At 54.5% G+C, this 19,086-nt stretch overlaps 1 protein-coding gene across 8 annotated transcripts in view; it reads right to left on the bottom strand.

Moving 5' to 3' along the window:
* Csnk1e (casein kinase 1, epsilon) overlaps positions 1–18,360 on the bottom strand; it is a 35,357-nt gene extending 16,997 nt beyond the window's left edge. For 3 of the 8 annotated variants that reach the window (XM_021225294.2, XM_040752673.1, XM_040752674.1), the window contains exons 1-2: positions 6,423–6,561; positions 3,384–3,467 (exon numbers count right to left, since the gene is read on the bottom strand). In XM_021225294.2, the coding sequence (XP_021080953.1) occupies positions 3,384–3,459 (76 nt within the window). In that variant the 5' untranslated portion in view covers positions 3,460–3,467; positions 6,423–6,561. Of the gene's footprint in view, positions 1–3,383; positions 3,468–3,637; positions 6,145–6,422; positions 6,562–18,335 lie in introns of those variants that run through there. The other 5 variants (XM_021225296.2, XM_021225295.2, XM_021225298.2 and 2 more) reach the window with 5 other exon arrangements.
* Between the last annotated feature and the right edge of the window lie 726 nt (positions 18,361–19,086).

Raw genomic sequence — 19,086 nt, 5'->3', positions numbered from 1 at the left:
GAGCTGCGGTTCAGAGAGGCTAAGTGTCTGGCCTAGGCCAGGCAGAATTGGCTGGAGCAGAGCCAGGATTTCAAATTTCTCCCAGGGCCTCTGCTTCTCTGTGCACTCCTGTTCCCAAGCACACTGGTTCACGGGGAGCTGCTGGCAGTGGGGCTGTCCTGACGCTCAGTTCATCTTCTGTGGGAGGGCTGTACAGAGCCCAGGGCAACCGCAGAGGCAAGATGGCTGGTATGGGCACCTGCTGAGGGGCTACATATGCAAAGGGCCTGACTCCTGACCCACAGTTCCATACAGCAACAAAATGGAGGAACCCACTGGTCCCCAAATCAATCTTGGACATCCAGAAGGTGTGAGTCAGGTTAGGTCCAGAAGGACCAGAAACCTAGAAAGAAGCTGCAGGCAGGGGGTGATGAGCTTCCGCTTTAGCTCTCTATGGCCACCTACCTACACAGATACAAAGACTGGGGGAGGGGCCCACAGAGTCCATTTGCCCCAGAACCAACAGCAGCAGCAGCAACTCAAATCCACGTCGAAAGGCTGAAGGCTGGGCATGGTGGCATGCATGCTTAACCCCCCCAACAGGAGGCAGAGGCTGTCAGGTCTCTGAATCCAAGGCCAGCCAGAACACAGTGAGACTCAGCCCTACAGCCCAACCCCTTACAGCGTTGAGGCACAGAGGTCTGCCCCACCTTTTAAGAGATCTGGAGAGTTCTCCCAGGATGCACAGCTGACCTTAGACCCTAAAGGGGGAAGAGACTATGGATGAAGGAGGGTCCAGGGCCTCACAAGCATTTCACAACGCTCTTATCCCAAGACTTCCTCGAGGGCAATCCTGGAAAGCTAGATGTGGAAGCCTAGCCCGGCCCCACCTGTAGAGGCCTACTGGAGTCAGGCCCTGGCCCAACACCCTGGTGAGAATGTGGCCAGCACTGTGGACAAAGGGTGCCAGCACGGCCAGTCAAAGAGGCCCTTCAGTCGCCACTGCTCCCACACAGGCAAGACAGGGTGCAGGAAGGCGCTCGTCACACAGAGGTGCTCACACACACCATGCACCCAGTCAGTGCTGGACAGAGGGAGGGCTCCCCTCCCCTTAGACCCCCCACAGGACTTAGATCCTCAGAGCAGAAGGTGGGGGCAGCATAAAGGCACCAGTACCCATGCCAGCACAGGCAGGGGGCTCACGCGTATCTCACAATTCCATCTCAGATGGGGAGTCACGACTAGCAGGGAACCAGAGTTTACAGCTGGCCAAAGGAAAGACCAAGGGTCAATTTATTCCAGAGCAAACACAAACAGGAGTAAATCTGGACCTGGCAGTTAGCATAAAACACCGCAGATAAACAGGAAGTCCTGCCCCCAGGGAGGTAGACCACAGGAAGCAGGGACAGAGGCCTTTCTGAGTGACCTTGGGCGGCACCTCTCCATCCACAAGTTTCCACATCCCTTCTGCTGAAGAGGGGTCAGGGCAGGGCATTGTCTAACAGCAGGCACCAGGCTGTGTATCAGAGCAGCACACACATGCACACACTCACACACTCACACACTCACACACGCACACACGCACACACTCACACACTCACACACTCACACATGCACACACTCACACATGCACACACTCACACATGCACACACTCACACATGCACACACTCACACATGCACACACTCACACATGCACACACTCTCACACACAGGCACTCACACAGTCGGGGTCCTCACACTTAGGCCAGGTCTAGAGAAAGGGACAGCCCTGGTCACACAGTAAATGAGAATCACTAAAAACAGGAACCTAGCCTGCCCAGTTCCCAATCCCTTCTCTCTCCTAGCCTACTCCAGCAAGGCTTTCACAGGCTAAGACCCCTGCCTCGCCCTCTGCTTCTCTCCACCTTCCCGGATATCCTCTGTGGACAGGTCATGTACTGGGCACTGGAGTGCGGTGGCAGAGCAGACACCAGCTCACAGCAGCTCCTCCAGACAGGAATGAGGAACCAGAAGCATCTTGATCTCCTGTGACTTATTTTTTGAGCAGAGTTATCTCACTACATTGCTATGGCTTGGCCATTGTCTCCCAGGTTCAAGCAATCTTCCTGCTTCAGCCCCTAGAGTGCCTGGTTCTACAGGCACACCCCACCACACCCCACCACGCCCCATCACGCCCCACCATACCCCACGGAGAAACACCAAGCTGTTCACAGGGCGTGGTGAGCTACCTGATGCTAGGCATGAAACTGTACTTCATGGTTGTTTTACGTGTGTTCGACAACAGTGCCTGTTAACCTGGGGACACAGATGGGGACACCGAGGTCCTGGGGCAGCTGCATAAGATAAGGTCGAGGATCCAGGTATGTCTGTTTCCCATTCTGTCTTCTTCCACCCCTGCACTCACTAGAGCCCCCAGCTAGTTTTCTGTAGCAATTCCCGGCGGTCAACTTAGCCACGCTGCACCTTCTGCTGTCAGAAGTCCTGGGCTGCCTTGAGGGTGACATTGTTTAGAAAGGGGCCTGCAGGTAAGAGCCCATTGCTTCTGAGGCTCATACTCAAAGGGTCAGGGACTCTGTCCCCTACAGTAACTAATTAATGACCACAGTGTCCTGACTTGTGCATTCTCTCTGCCCAGGACTTTCATTCTCTAAGAAGGAAAACACGAGGCAGCTGGGTCCTACTCCTGAGGGCACAGGGGCAGCACCAAGGATGGCCTAGAAGGCCTGCCATCTCACTCCGGCAACTCCAAGACTCCCAACTCCAGTTCCGCAGCCACCAAGCAAACTCTCTCCTCAGAACAAGAAGACTCAAAATGGCACAGGGCGGGGCTAGGAAAGCAACACGAGGGGCTGAGATGTCAGCAATCTGCTTAAAAAGACATTAGCGCAAACTCGGATTTCAAAAAAGGAAACACATCCAGGAGACAGGGCGCTCCCAGAGGGATGAGACCCTCCCTGTGTCATCCCAAAGCAGCCCCAGGCTGCACTCCAGAAAGCCACATCTAAGGGAGGGGCCCGTACTTCCTGGGAGCCTTCCCAGAGGTTCATGATAGTAGATGCTGTCTCCATCTACCAGTATCCTTCTGCCAGGACCCAAGTGGTAGGGATGCCTATCCAGCCAGGGCTTCCCCATGCCCAGTGGAGACCCAGGTCAGCTGCAGCTGGAAATCTGCTAAATACAGATCCTCTGCCATTGCAGCCCCGCTGTGGGAGGCACACCCGCCCCCCCCCCCCCCACTACCTGGGCCTCCTTGTGGATCTAGGATGGCCCTGGAGGCTTCCCAGCCATGCGACACAACCAGAGAAAAGTTCTGTCCCCAGATCCCCAAATCCCAGACTGTCCTCCTCCTCCCCACCTCCAGAGCTGCTAAGGGCCAAACATAGCTAGAGGCCCAGTGACTTACCCAAGTAGATGTCTCCAAAGGACCCACTGCCGATCTTTCGGCCCAGGCGGTACTTATTCCCCACACGCAGCTCCATGCTTCACCCTTGTTGCAGGAGAAGCAGAAACAGGTCAGAGATGGGACCTCAAGCACCCCAGGGCCTAGACCCTTCCCCCACCAGAGGCTGGCCTCCTCCCTCCCACTGTCTGGGAAGAGAGCTGGCTTCACTCTGCTCAAGGGCAGCCAGGTGTCAGGTAGCCCTCATGCCCACACACCTGGGCAGGGCTGAGGCAGGCTTAGGACAGGCTTCACGTAGTTCAGAAAAGGTGGTATCAGAGCCAAGGCCCAGGAGGAGAAAGAAAAGCAGCCCCTCCGGTGTGAGCCCCCTCAGGGGGAGGCTGGTTACCACGGGCTAAAGGAGCTTGATCAAGGACAAAGGGATACAGGGAAGAGGCAGGAGACCCAAGTCCTGTGTCTTGGATTCAGCAGTGAATCTCCACCAACCCTAGCAGACGAAGGCCAAGTCTTCTCCAAAGTGCTTTATCTGCAAGCACTCTAGAGGCACCAAAAGGACCTCAGGGAAGTCCTGGGCCCCAGAGGAGCAGGGTCCATGGGAGCAGACCGTCCTGGAAACTACCAAAGCCACCACCAGCAAGTTCCAACTTCCAAGGGTGAGAAGGGAAAGGCCCCACAGAGTTCCACAGCACTGAGACTCCTGAGGGCACAGGGTACCCACCTCTATCCCTGCCCCTGGGCCGCTAGGCTCACCCAGGGCTAGGCTGGACTGTTCCAGTAGGCCCACACAAGAGGGTTTGATCCCTACTCAGAAAGGGAAGGCAAGGTCCCTCATAATGCCTCCCAGGTTCTATTTGGGATGTAGAGAACCGTTTCTAGACTTCTCTGCACACATCTCTTTGGGTGGATTCCTACGCAAGCTTCTTTGAAGACAAGGAGAGAGGGTCTCCTGGGAGAGGTCCCTGGCACAGCAGATTTGAAGTCACTAGTCCCTGCGGGGCTGATCTGAGCAGACCCCCTCCTTCCTGATGCCTCAAGTTCGTGGATAACAAGAACCTCTGTACTGGCCCGGTAGATGTCTGGGTCCCCGTGTTCCAGGCCAGAAGAAAAGAAGACTCGAGGACTGGGCGCAGTCTGGGATGCCAGAAGATGGGAAGCCAGGGAAGGGTAAAGTAGACTCCTTTTGCAGATGGACCAGCCTGGAGCGGTCTGGCTACCACCCAACAAGTCATGGGCAGAGCCTCACCTAGGAGCAAACAGGGGTCAGGCTAGCCCACCTGGCGGCCTCCTCCCCAGAACTTATTTCACTCCAAACTTGAGAAGTAAAACCAGGAGGTGAGACAGTAACTGTGCTGGTTTGCTTGGGGGGTCTGCCCCTTCCATGTGCCAAGCCTACCCCCAGCTGCCAGGCCTGTAAGGAAGCTGAGAGAGATTCATCAGGGCTCCTTGATCAGCCTAAGAGTCAAAAGGTTCAAGCCAGGAGTGACACCCCAGCCTCATACTAGTTCCCAGAGAGTCACCACAGTCCTTCCACCAGCCACAAGGAAGTAGCTGCCACTGGGTGCCAGCCAAACTCTGGGCTCTCCATCAAGGCCCTTTGCCCACATGGCTGGCCTGGACTCAGCTGAGTTGCCCTGGTTGCCAACAGCACAGCTGCACATCTTCAGAAAACCCACCAGCCCGGCACCACAGGTTCACATACGGTCCAGTTTTCTAAGTGCACCCGCCAAGGGAAGACAGGAGCAGAGGCTCACACTCGTGATCCCTACGGGAAAGGGGGGGACTGGGTGTGTACTCACAAACACCACCCCCAGCCGGGTTTCCACCAACGCCAACTCAGAGACCACACATGGCAGCGGGGAAAGCCACAGGTTAGGAAAGGAGCATAAATATACTGCATCCTATATTACATAAATACCCACGCCAGGTTATATAAATACCAGTGCCCTCTGTCTGGGTGTCTTACATAAATACGCTGCACATGACCCCCAAGCCCCTCTCCACCGTCTACACAGAAGGGAAGAGGGCTACAAACATCAACCCTGCAGGACCCCACCAACGCCAGGGTCTGCCCACCCTGGAGACCCAGAGCCTTAGAGTCTTGCCTGTTCCAACCCTCTTCCACTTAAAAGCCCCCCACCCAAAAAGAACTTTGGGGGCTTCTTCAGGCAATCAAGTTAGCTTTTCAATTCTTCACTCCCTCTCTCCTATGGGAGGGGTGGGGGGGACAGTAAACAAAGTTAAAAAAAAAAAAGGTGGCCATAGGAGTCAAGACTTCTCAGCCGGTTAGAAAAATTACAAACTACAACCAGCCGGGCACATTGGCAGTGCCCCCTACACACCACCCACCTTCCCCAGAGCCCCTGGTTAATGAACCAGTAAAATAAAAACTGAAGGAATACCCTAAACCTAGGAAAGGCGTCCCAAACACAAGTATTCGTCGGAACTGTACCCCTTTCTCTCCAAAAACCCCCTTCCTAGGAGAAGGTTATGCCAAGAAAATATGTGGGAAAACTCTGGGCAAAGTAGGGGGAGGGGGCAGGCCTAAGTCGGAGCCCTGGCTCTACCCAGGCACCCAGCTTCCCAGAGGCGTGCGGCACAAGGCAGTCTCACACCGCAATGAGAATCCAGGCGATAAATAATCCCCTCCCTTCTTCTTGCCACAAAGGAAAACAAAGCCGGTGGCCAGGGTGACCACGCACCCCATCACTTAGAACCCCCGGAGCCCCCACCCTACACGCAAACGACCTCGCTGACCCGGAGTCCAAGGCACAGAGGAGGGGCCGTGGCCGGCCCGAAACCCACGCGCCCCCAAGATCTCGGCCAGGCCCCTGTCGCAGGTCCCCCGCCGCCCCAGCCCGAGGCCGCCTCGGTGCAGCCGGCGGCCTGCAAAGCGCACGTCCCCTCCGCGTCCCCGGCCGCGCCTTTGTCCTCACGGGCGGCGCCCCCAGCCCAGTGCGGACGCGCGTGTCCGCCCCGCGCTCGCGCAAAAAGAAAACACAAAGAGGCGGAGGGAGCCCCGCTTCCCCGGCCCCCGATGCTCACCGCGCCGGGGCAGCCCGCCGGGGCGGATGCCAGAGGATTCGCGGGGCCGCGGGCGCGCCAGCCTCTCCCCGGCCCGCTGCGCTGCGCTCGGCCCGGCCGGGCTCAGGCTCCGCGCTCCACCGCCGCCGCCTCCCGCCCCCGCCGCCGGCTCGCGCGCTCCCGGCCCGCGCGCGCGTCCCCGCGGCTCCCATTGAGCCCCGGGCCCGCCCGCTGATGTCATCCCCCGCCCGCTGCCGCCGCCCCGGAGGATTTAAAGGGCCCGCAGCCCCCGGGAGCGCGCGCTGACACTGCCACCCTGGATAAGGAGGAACACAAAACTCGGATTTCCTACACTCCGGCCTTCTTGTCCTATCTCCAGCCAACGCTGCGGACTCCCGGGAGGACTGGCTAACACGCCTGGTGCTGAAAAGGAGATTTGGGGCTAGGTCGCCTGGAGGTGGGGGAAGAACACTGGCCAGGCGCTTTGGGGATAGGGATGGAGGGGCGTGGACAAGGACCAGAGAGGTAGCCAAAGAAAACTCGGGCTTTTCTTTGCTCCTTGCCACTCAGCTCCACTGTGGCAGACCCTCAGATCCAAAGTAGTGTCACCCATTGAGTCCCCTGCCCCCACCAAACCTCACACGTGAGTCAGGGGGCCCAGAGGTGCTCATTCAGCCATGTCATCCTCCAGACCAGGCCTGGGTTTCCTTAACAGCAAACGAGGAAGAAGGACCATACACTCCTCAGGTCACAGGAGAGTTAATGAAGGCTTCCCACCAGCTTCCAGCACAGCCATGAAAGGTCCCAACACAAGGCTATTAAAATGCTATTTACACTGAGCCATGCAAAGCTCCAAATTATGACACACACACATTCTCTCACATACAACTGTGACTGTGGACTCAGTCCCTCTGAACACCTCACCCCACCCCGGAAGCACATCTCTGAAAGAGTCACTTCATAATAACTGCCGTCTTCCCCCAAGGCCGAGGGACTTAACCAGATGCTCCCCCCAAATTGCTGGGAGCCCAACAGACCAGGTGTCTTCACAGAACACAATACTGTGGTCCAGAGAGGGCCAGGGGTGTGCCGAGGCCCACACAGCCCAGCGAGATGGCCGAGTTCTTCTGGAGGTCCTGGGGATGCTGACCGGAGGGGGGGAGTGGAGGAGCGGCCTCCAGAAGGCAGGCACCTGTGATGGTGCACTGAGCCCTGGCTCTGTGTGCCGCCTTTGCCCAGGCAGGGACATCAGCCAGATGGTGGGTTGAGCTTGGGCCTGCATGGTACTTCTTGGCTTCATTTTTGTCGGTTGATTCCCAATTGGCAGATTTTGTATTACAGGCCCACATTCCTGACTTCTCTTGACGCCTTGACCACTCTGGCCACAAATCCTCAGCAAAGGCAGCCAGCCCTGTGACCAGAGCCCAGACAGTGAGTGGGGTCCCAACAAGACTGAACATAACCCAGCATGCACCAGTGTCACCCTGTCTTCTCCACCCCCAAACCTTCCAACCTGGGCCCAGCTTTCCAAATGTGGGCCTGCTCTTCTTTTAGTGCCAAGAGAGGCAGCTAGCTCATTTAACCCTTTCCAGTGAGGACAACAGGCATTCATTCCAGGGTTTCCAGAAAGAGAATGGGGGCTCCTTAGTGCTCACTTGAAAGCAGGGGTCAGCCTGTCTGGAGACGGGCACCTACCTGGCTCTACCTAAAGCCACTGTCGTCCTGCTTCCTGGACATCGCATGCCCTTTGGAACAAGACTTCTATTTGCAGCTCACTGTCCCAGCTTCCCCTTTTCATCCTGTCACCCGGCCTCCACTCCGGGATGTGTAGCTTCTCCCTGGCCCACACCCTCCCAGTATGGAACCTCTCCTGCATATCCAGGCATAGCTGATCTTAAACGCTTAAGGGCCCCTAGCTCCAGCACACGCCTCAGGCCCCCTGAGGGGTACTGGGTAGCTGGACCCTCCAATATTCCTTCCCAGATCTGCCCCCCAAGGATGCTCCTCCACACAGTTGTCTGTTGCCTGATCCTCTTCCTTCCTAAACCCCCATAAGTCAAGATGCGAGTCCGCCACACGGCTCTGAGCTGAGTGCTAAGTGGAGACAGCTGTGCAGAAGCGAGGGCAGGAGGGGAGACTGCTCTCAAGCAGAAATCCTGCTGAATCCTAGCAGCCAAGGTCCGCCTTCGGGTTACTCTGCATTACCTCTCAAAGATCCCTCCTCTTCAACTCCCAAAGGTATAACCTCTCTGCATCCCCAGGCACCCCTCCCCCACACTCACCCACAAGATGCAGGCAGGCAAGCCTCAGCTCGCCAGGGGCCACACTAGCTTTTTACAGTTCTGTTTTGCAGGAACAACAGCTTTCCCTGCTCCTTTCCAAACCAGACATTTCACCCCTCTCGGGACCACAGGGCACAGAGTACTGGGCTTGAGGTTCAGGGACAGCCCTGGGCACGCAGCACAGTGAGATAAGACCAGGACCTCGCAGAGAAGCTGGGTTCTTGGCTGTGCACATTCTGGCTTACCAAATGTTCAGGACAGTCCTAAAAATGGCCTTCCCCTGCATGTCCCTGCCTGCTGCATTCTTGACTTTGGTTCCTCTGTTATGAGCCTCTGCCCCGGCCCTGGCCATTCAACCGCCTGGCACACTTCCCTGAGAGGCATACACTCATCCATGCACTTCTCTGGGGCTCCATGCTCGGTCCTTTCAAGAATGGGCTTCCCTGTCTCCTGGCTTCAAATTCTATTGCTGGCCTGGCAAGGTGGCTTTTTGAGTAAAGTGCTTGCCCCTCAGAAAGTCTGAGGACCCCAAGTTTGATCCTCAGAACCCATGTTAAGATAGAGAAAGGCTGGACTGGTGGCACACGCCTTTAATCCCAGCACTCGGGAGGCAGAGGCAGGCGGATCTCTGTGAGTTCGAGGCCAGCCTGGTCTACAGAGCGAGTTCCATGAGAGACTCCAAAGCTACACAGAGAAACCCTGACCTCCACATGAACTCTGCGGCGTGATGAACCCCCATCCACATATCACTGAACAAAATTTAAAGTCAATTGTATAAAATTCCATCCTGGACCCCAGACCGCATGGGGTTACTATCTCTCCTGCATCCCACTGACGCTCACACTGTAACATACTCTGGGTGCCCCATGGTGGTTATTCATCTGACTCCCACTTAGAGGGCTAAGGTGCACCAAAGCAAGGAGTCAGTGCCATTCCTATAAGCACTTAACAACTAGCTGGTGATTGAACGGACTGTGAAGAGGCCTCTGCCAACCAAACATGAAGTTCTAGCCCCTGGTTTCAGGCCCCAGTAATAGACCGACTCCATTTCCAGCCTCGACTCATAAAACACATCCACCCTGGGAGGAGGCAGAGGCCTGACAGAGCTTCCTCACCCAAGCCTGTGAAGGGCTAAGCCCTTGGCACCTTCCTTCTGGTTCATGCTCCATGCTGTCCAATAACGAAGCAAATCCGGTGCTGTGACGGGACAGACACTTGCAGCCAAGCCTGGTAACCTGCATCTCATTCCTGGGACCCATGTGGTGGCAGATGAGGAAAGGTATCCTCTGGCCTCCTCCACAAATGCACCTTGGAGAGCACACGCAAGCGCATGCACGCACACACTAAATAAATGTCAATTTAAAACACTAAAGTGACTGCAGAGACTGCTCAGCATTTCTCCAGCCCTCATACACATAAAAATCTTTAAATAGAGGGGCTGGAGAGATGGCTCAGAGGTTAAGAGCACTGACCGCTCTTCCAGAGGTTGTGAGTTCAATTCCCAGCTCACAATTATCTATGATGAGATCTGGTTCCTCTTTTGATGTGCAGGCAGAACACTGGATACATAATAAATAAGTCTTTAAGAAAAATTTTTAGTTAAAAATAAATATATTTTGGCCGGGCGGTGGTGGCTCACGCCTTTAATCCCAGCACTCTGGAGACAGAGGCAGGCGGATCTCTGTGAGTGCGAGACCAGCCTGGTCTACAGAGTGAGTTCCAAGACAGCCTCCAAAGGCACAAAGAAACCCTATCTCGAAAACGAACAAACAAAAAATAAAATAAAACAAATAAATAAATAGATAGATATTTTAAGCCAGGCAGTGGTGACGCACGCCTTTAATCCCAGCACTCGGGAGGCAAAGGCAGGCAGATCTCAGAATTCAAGGCCAGTGTGGTCTATAGAGCAAGTTCCAGGACAGCCAGGGCTACGAAAAAGTAAATAATAAATAAACTACTCCAGTCTCCCAGCTCAAGAACTGCAGGCCCCTTTACTCCCCTCCACTAACTTCCACCCCTACAGATCCATGTCTAAGGAGGGTAGGAACCGGGCTGGGGAGCCGGAAGCAAGTGCCTGGGGCTTTAAGAGGCTGGCTTCTGGGAGTGGCATAGCAAAGCGTGCCTTCCTAGAGTTTCAGAGGCCGAGGCAGGAGTGAGTTTGAAGCCAGGCTGATCTACACAGCAAGCTCCAGAGCAGCCAGGACTACATGGTGGAGACCCTGCCTCAAACAACAACAATAAAACCAAGACTGGAGAGGTGGACTGGTAGTTAAGAGCTCATACCGCACTAGTGGAAAACTCATGTCAAACAGCCCACGTCCCCTTAGTCCCAGCCAGGGGGATGCAATGCCTCTTCTGGCCTCAATGGGCACCTGCCTCGTATGCATGATACCCCCCCCCCCATGCACATAATTAAAACAAAACAAACCAAAAAAGCTGTCTTCAAATGCTGAATCTTCCATTTTCTATCAGGCAAGTTCCTTAAGGGCCTCGTCAACCGGATTAAAAATCCAGAAAAATTGCCTGGTGGTGTGGGTGGCACACACCTTTAATCCTAACACTTGGGAGGCAGAAGCAGGCGGATCTCTATAAATTCAAGGCCAGGCTGATCTACAAAGCTAGTTCTTGGACAGCCAAGGCTATACAAAGAAACCCTGTCTTGAACAACAAACAAACAAAATGCAACCAAACAAATAAACCCTCAAAAACAACTTTGCCCAGAAGAAGTCCTGAGGAGGAAGCAGTAGCTACTTTTTCCGCTCACTTAAACCAGGGCGTCTGAACTGGGCTTCCTTTTAATGCTGTAAGCTGCATCCTGGTCACTTCCTGCCTCCTTCACCCTTCCTCTGACGGACCACCGCCTGCCCCTTCAGGGGTGGACCAGATTGGAAGGTCTGGTTGCACCAGCTTGAACCACCTTCCTCTGAGCTCCTGAGACACCAGCAGGCAACCCCTGGGTGTCCCCTAGTCCCCTGAGGTGTACAGCTCACCCGTGTCCTGAGGAGCTCTCCCAGGGCCCTGCCAGCCTGTGGATGCTGCTGCCTGCTCAATGGGGCCCCTGCTCCCTGTCCACTGAGGATCCATGAGGCTCCGCCTACCTCTGTGTTCTTCCAGTCAGGCCGGGTCTTCCCTTTAACACTCAGGCTGCTGGGTAATAATCCCACAAGGTCAAACCCTGGCAATGGCTCCTCCTTCAGAGCCAGGAGGCGGAGCTGCACAGAGGCCAAGGTGTGAGTCCCACCTAGTCTCTGGAGGGCGTGGAATCTTGCAGATTTCAAGTCCCACTCTGGGGGCTGAGTGAGGTGTCTTGTACAGGTCCTCAGTCTCCCTGCCTGCCCTGTGCCTTGGGGTGTGGCTGAATGGGAACCATCTCTGTGTTTCACATCCAGGGCTCTGTGTTAGCAATTTCTCTGAGGATATGTGAGCCTGGGCTCAGTGGGAAAGGGCTCTCTCCTTGCCTCCCCCTCCTCAAAATGGAACCATCCTCTCTACCACATCCCCACGTAACTCTGAGCCTTGCCACCAGCCCCTGCTTTCCCCTGGACACTACAGCTGCTGGGCAGCTGTTAAGAGCCTTCCCTCTGTTACTGACACACCTACAAATGTAATCCACACTCTGGGTCACCCCTGTGATCTGGCTTCTAAGCGCCTCAGGCCCCATTGCACACCTTACATGCTGGTCTCACCTCAGGTCTTTGCCTAGAAGGCCGAACTACCCCAGACTCTTCAATGGCTGTCTGTACCGGTAGCTGTCTCCTCCTCTCAAGACTTTGCTGCACACATAGCACCCAACGCTGAAGCTATGGTGTTGAACCTAGGGCCTTGCAGAGGTATAGCCTTAGCCCTCTTTTGGCTTTTTCTTTTAAGACAGTCTCAAAAGGTTTGCCCAGGCTGGCTTTGAATTTGCAATCCTCTGTCTCTTGAGCACCTGGAACTTGCTCTGTGGATCAAGTTGGCCTGGGATTCAGAGACCCACCTGCCTCTTGACTGTGCCACCACCACCCCCCGTCTGACATTTTTAAGATGTATTTTGTATTATCTGTAGAGGGGTTTTTGTTTTGTTTTGTTTGTAGTTGTTGGTTTTCGAGACAAGCCCGGCCCATCTATAGAGGTTGTAAACCACCGTGCGGATGCCGGGAACTGAACCAGGGTCCTCTGCAAGAACAGCAAGTGCTCTAACTGCTGAGCCATCTCCCCAGCTCCCAACCACATGGTCCTGAGTGGGTTTCCTCTCTGTCCTTTGAAAGACAACCTTTGCCTGGCGGTGGTGGTGCATACCTTTAGGGCCAGGTGGATCTGAGTTCGAGGCTAACCTGGTCTACAGAGCGAGTTCCGGGACACATATGGCTACACAAAGAAAACACTGTTTTGAAAAACAAAAAAAGACAACCTGCTTAATTTTCTTCACGCTATTAAGACAGGCTGAGAGGCAGTTTCCCATGTCCTTGAACATAAACTGCAAGAGAGAAACCCCGAGGCTGGACAGATAGTTCAGCACAGTACACGAAGCTCTTCCAGAAGACCAGAGCTCAGCTCCCAGCAACCATGTTGGGCAGCTCACCACTGTCTGTCACTCCAGCTCCGGGGGATCTGACGCTTCTAGCTGTCAAGGGCGCCCATGTTTATGAGCATATAGCTACCTGAGTGTATGTGTGTGCATGCACACATACACTTAAAAATGATAAAATTTTCAAGAGGTAACCCTCCACCCCATGCATGCCCACAATGCCCCCATAATGAGAGATCCGGAAGTGAAGATACAGACACACCCAGCAGGGCCCGTCTGTACCTCAGCCTTCCTTCCGGAACTCCCTATGGCTCTTCCCTTCTCCCAGAGGCTCTCTGTAATCCTGTTGCACTGAGCCAGAGGTGGGCAAACCTGAGCTACTCAGCAGCAGCGGGGTCTCCTTCAGGGCATCAGTTCCTAGAGGGATCAGGGATACCCAACACAAGAAACTATAAATCTCAGCTGGGCGGTGGTGGCACACACCTTTAACCCCAGCACTCAGGAGACAGAGGCAGATGGATCTGTGAGTTCAAGGCCAGCCTGGTCTACAGAGTGAGTTCTAGGAAAGCCAGAGTTGTTACACAGAGAAACCTTGTCTTCAAAAAAAAATAAGGCTGGACTGGCGTTGGTGGTGCACGCCTTTAATCCCAGCACTCAGGAGGCAGAGGCAGACAGATCTCTGTGAGTTCGAGGCCAGGCTGGACCGACAGCCTCCAAAACAATACAGAGAAACCCTGTTTCGTAAAAACCATAAAAAAAAAAAAAAGGCTGGGTGGCGTTGGCACACGACTTTAATCCCCGTGAGTTCAAGGCCAGTCTGGTCTACAGGGAGAGTTCTAGGACAGGCTCCAAAGCTACACACAGAAACCCTGTCGGGGGGGGGGGGGGGAAGAAACTGAAAAAACCCTTAAAATCTCCCTCAGACCCCAAAGCCGCTTTACTGTCCCCACAGCTCAACCTCCTTACATTTTGCCTGTCACCTTCCTATCCCTCTGGGCTCCTGTCAGCACAATGTCCCTTGTTGGTATGACTGTCAACAGTCTCCAAAAGCACTCTCCTTCCACCTCTGGGGAGCGAGGAGTCCCTGCCCCGGGGCGCACAACCACTTATTATCTGGGGCTGGAGTGAAGATGATGAACACTCTTCCTCAGCCCCTGTGACTCGCGTCCTGGCCGTGTCACATGCCTGTCCACAAACACTTCCTGATGGCGGCTCCTCTGAGGGGCCCGAGAGACCTCACCAAGACTTCAAGATCAACTACAGGGCTTGTCACACGTAAGAAAGACGGGCAAACAGTCTAGAAAGAATGTTATAGGCACGAGTCCCAGAGCATGCCATGACACCTACTGCCAGGCTAGTATGAGTTACCCCCCCAACCCCCTCACCCCCCCAACCCCCCACCTCCCCACCTCCCCACCTCCCCACCCGTGCCCAGACTGATCTGAAGTCCTGGACTCAGGGACCCTCACCTCGGGCTCCTGAGTGTCTACACTGCAGGTATACCATCATATCCACCCACATGTTATTCCCCCCCCCCCTCAGGACAGGGTTCGTCTACACAACAGCCTGGCTGTCCTGAAACTCTCTCTGTAGACCAGGCTGGCCTCCAACTCACAGAGAGATCCACCTGCCTCTGCCTCCCAAGAGCTGGGATTAAAGGCGTGCGCCACCGCCACCCAGCAATTTTGCTCCTAAGCGTAAGTGAAACATTGCCCAAATACAGCTCTGCCATGTTCCCACAGTCAGCTGCCCCTGCAGTCCTGTCTACGGAGAACCTGGGGAGCTGACAGTGCGGTGGGAGGGGGCTGGTGGGGCACAGAAGGTAGGGTTTGAGGGGCAGAGGAGGAGTCTGGGGGAATAGCCCAGCAAGACTCTACTTCATTCACTTTCTACTCCTGGGAAGAACTGACACCCCTCACCCACTCTCATGCTCTCCTCGGGTGGGTGCGGAGGGTCACACTCGCCAACAGTCCCTGGACTCTGAGGGGAACACCTAACAGATCGTCAAGAACAGCTGTGAGTCTGTGTGAAGGATGAGGTGGGCGAGTGCCAGAGTTAGCGGGTACGGGACGGTCAATGTGCCTGCCAGTCCCTTGGGTATTTCTAATGCATTTGGTTTAATTCCACCCCACGCCCGCCTTGTATACAGGGAGAAAGTCAAGGTGCAGAGAGCTGAGTTTACACTCAGGTAAACTATGACCCTCCTTGGAGCCTGGTGGGTCTCTGCTTCCTTAATACTTGACAGTGGGGACCTGCCCGGTATGTGAGGGCCCCACTACAAAGTTCCCTCGCCGTTCTTGACACCGAAAGACCACTCAGGCAGCTGTGTCCTTGAGTGTGGTGGTGCGCACCTTGAGGCTCAACTCTCAGAAGGGCTGCTTTGTGTTTCAAGACAACCTGGTTCCTGGAAGGAGACCCAAGTCAGCCAGGGCTACATGGGGTCAGTCAGAGAACCTGGAATTCTCCAATGTGTCTAGATTGCCTGCCAGCAATCCCAAGGCTCTGCCTCCCCTGCACCGGGAGCAGGGATGACAGTTTCTGTGCCTGCCTTTTTCACCTAAGTGCTGGTGCTTAAACTCAGACCTCATGTTTAGCAACTAAGCCATCTCTCCAACCCCTAACTATTCTATTGTAATAGTTATAATGTATTCCTAACATGGCAGAACTACATGCCAAGAACATGTAAGTATAATGATACAAAATGCATGCTCAAAGCTTTTTATCAGGACTAGACAAGGGGGCCACATGTGCCTGCCCACATGTTATGTGAGGACATGGGTCCTCGGGTGCTTAACCGGCTACTCCAAGGTCATGCTAGGAGGCTGATTTTAAAACTATCTTCCTTGCCAGGGGAGGTGGCACACACCTTTAATCCCAGCACTTTCGGGGCAGGCAGATCTCTGAGTTTGAGGCCAGCCTGGTCTACAAAATGAGGACTGTTATACACAGAAACCTTGTCTCAAAAGCTAAAGGTTTTTCCTAACCTTAGTTTCCTGTCTCAGAGATGGCCTGGTGCCTGGCTACGGGAATCCCATCCCTGGAACTCACAGTGGAAAGAGTGAACTAAGTCTTCCTCTGAGACCCACATGGATACTGTCACATGCCCCCATTCACACACACATTAAACAAACAAACACATAAATACATGCTATCAAAAATTGTGGGACTAGCTGGGCAGTGGTGGCCCATACCTTTAATCTCAGTGCTCGGGAGGTGGTCAGATCTCTGTGAGTTCAAGGCCAACCTGGTCTACAGAGTGAGTTCTAGGACAGTCAAGCCCTGCCTTGAAAACAAAAACAAACAAAAAAGCTAAACAAAAGAAAACTTGGCTGGGTATTAGGCCGGACACTCTCAGAAGAGTCAACCACAATAGAAACAGGGGCATGCTGGTACTAGTTGGGCTGGAATTGGGTTCTGGCTCCACTCTGGGCCAGTCCACTACTCCTTGCCTCAATTTCCCCACCTGTGAGATGACAGCGTACCTGTTTCGGGTATTGCTCTGAGGGCTGGATATACTCAGAATTAAGGTGACTGCTTAGAAAACACAAGTCCCTGGGTTCCAATTCCAGGACAAAAATAAACTGCAGACTGGGGATGGAGCTGGCTTGGTGAGGTGCTTGCCGAGCATGCCCGGGAGCTCTGGGTTCAAGCCCCAGCACCACACAAACCAGGCTGGCTTCAAACTTAAAATGCAGCTGAGGATGACCCTGAACTTTATCCAGTTCCTCCCCCACATCCAGCGCTGGGTTACAGACCAGTGCTACTGCATCCAGCTGGGGCGGCCGCTAGGGATCAGACTTTGTTCATAGTGCTCTAACAACTTAGCTGCTTCCAGCCCACCCTGGATTTGTGTTTTGTTTTTCCGAGACAGGGTTTCTCTGTGTAGCTTTGGAGCCTGCCCTGGCACTCCCTCTGTAGACCAGGCTGGCCTCGAACTCATAGAGATCCACCTGCCTCTGCCTCCCGAGTGCTGGGATTAAAGGCGTGCTCCTGGGTATTTGAAAGACAAAATTCCTTACAGCCCTTGCTACAGCAGAGGATGGCCTTGAACTTCTGACCCTCCTACCTCTCCTTCCCCAGGGCTGGGGTTGCAAACCTGAACCCTCCTGCCCATGTGGATCTTGATCAAGTCTTCTCCTCCGAGTGCTCATCTGCTCTGGAGTCGATTGCAAACTCTCTGGCCTCCCCTACTTCCTTTTCTTCTGCTCTGAACCTCTTCCGTAGCCTCATACCAAGAGGCTGACTCCACATGCCTCGTGCTCACTGGCCCTACCTCCTGGGACACTGTGTCTGCTCCACAGAGAAGATCTGCACTGTCCCTCCTGGGGCCTGCCCATTTGTTCCAGACCAGAGACACCCCCGCCCCCCATTCTGGGATTCCTCCCTCTCCTCGGCACCTCTCTTGGTCGAGGCCCCAAACAAACAGTGCCCATTCTGCTCTGCTCGTATTAGCCCTTCAGGCCTCACACACCTGGGAAAGCGGCTCTGCCCCAACTCCTCAGAGCAGGGGCACCCTCCCAAGATCCCGACCTCTGAGCCCCAAAGCAAGCTGTCTATACCACCTCCATCTCCCCCGACTTCCTTCCTCTGGGGTTCAGAATGGCGCCCAACCACCGCCCATCCCTCACTCGTAACACTATGCAGCCATTAAAAAGGGTGATTACACATACCGGGATGACTAACAGCAACACCACAAGATGCTTCTACGATGGCGAGAGAAAAGCAAAACTTAGAAACTGTAAATACAGTATGAGAAAACGACGCCAATATCCCTGAGCAGAGGGGAAAAAAAAGACAAGGACATCCGCCCAAATCCCACGGTGGGTTCAGTTTGAGTCTCTGTAACACGGAGGACTTCGTCCCTAGTTTTTTCCTCTTAACAAATGGTCACTCAGTGCACTCTGCTTTCTAAGGACAGCGTCAGATAAAACAGTAATAAAGCATCAGTGAACTATCTGAGACTGGCTCCTTCCGGTTCAACTTCCCGAGCCTCAGATCCCTCCGAGGCCTGTGTTTTCAAGTGCAGGTAAGTATGTCTAAGAGACAAGGAAGGAGTTTGGAGCACGATTTATCACCAGCCACCCGCACCCAGCTCTTCCCATGCTTTGCCGGGCCGGGCCTCCGAGCTTCTCCCGTTGGGCTTACCTGATGCAGGGATGTCAGCCTCCGCGGTTCGAAGACTTGCACACCTGTCACTCCAGGTGAGGACTCAGCGAGCCCGCAGCCCCGGAGGAGGGAGTCGGAGGGGGCGGGGCGTGACGTCACCCACAAGCCCCGCCCTGACTTCCCGGTCCCTCCCCGGCATCCCAGCCCTCGGGCTTCGTGGTTCTCATGCTTGCTGGGTGAGGTGCTGGACACTTCTGTCGACACTCACGTCCTGCCCCTGCGTGCCTGGGCTCCCGGCCATCTGTCCTGCCTCCTTCCACTCACCCACTCCCCTGTTAATATAGAGCTGTCAGGCTCCAGGTTGAAGCTGGCTGGGGGTCAGGAAGGAGCATGGGTCTGATTCGCAAAAATGTTTTCTTCTTTTTGTACCACCTCCCTGTCCCGCCCACCGACTCTCCCCGACCCAGCATCCCCTGCTAAGAGATCCGGGATTATTGTACCCTGTGGATTAGGGAAAGGTCTTCTGGTTGAGATCACCCCTTTCTTTGGAAAGGTGCGAGCTACCCTCAAAGCTTTAAAAAAATGTTTGCCTTGGACCAGCAAGTCTATTTTAGGAAATCTGTCCTAACGAAGTCATCTGCAATACACGTATTGTGGGGTTCTACATACTGGTGAAAACTGGAACTAATCTAAAAGACCAAGGAAGTGTGGCTTGCTGATCAGTACAGCCGCACAGTGGAGCATTATGCAAGCGTCAAAGGGTATGTTTACAAACAGCTTGTGATAATAT

Source organism: Mesocricetus auratus, unplaced genomic scaffold (assembly GCF_017639785.1).
Source record: "Mesocricetus auratus isolate SY011 unplaced genomic scaffold, BCM_Maur_2.0 Super-Scaffold_100010, whole genome shotgun sequence".
Taxonomy (NCBI): domain Eukaryota; kingdom Metazoa; phylum Chordata; class Mammalia; order Rodentia; family Cricetidae; genus Mesocricetus; species Mesocricetus auratus.
The sequence above is the reverse complement of the archived record's forward strand: the minus strand, read 5'-3'. Positions and strand labels throughout refer to the sequence as shown.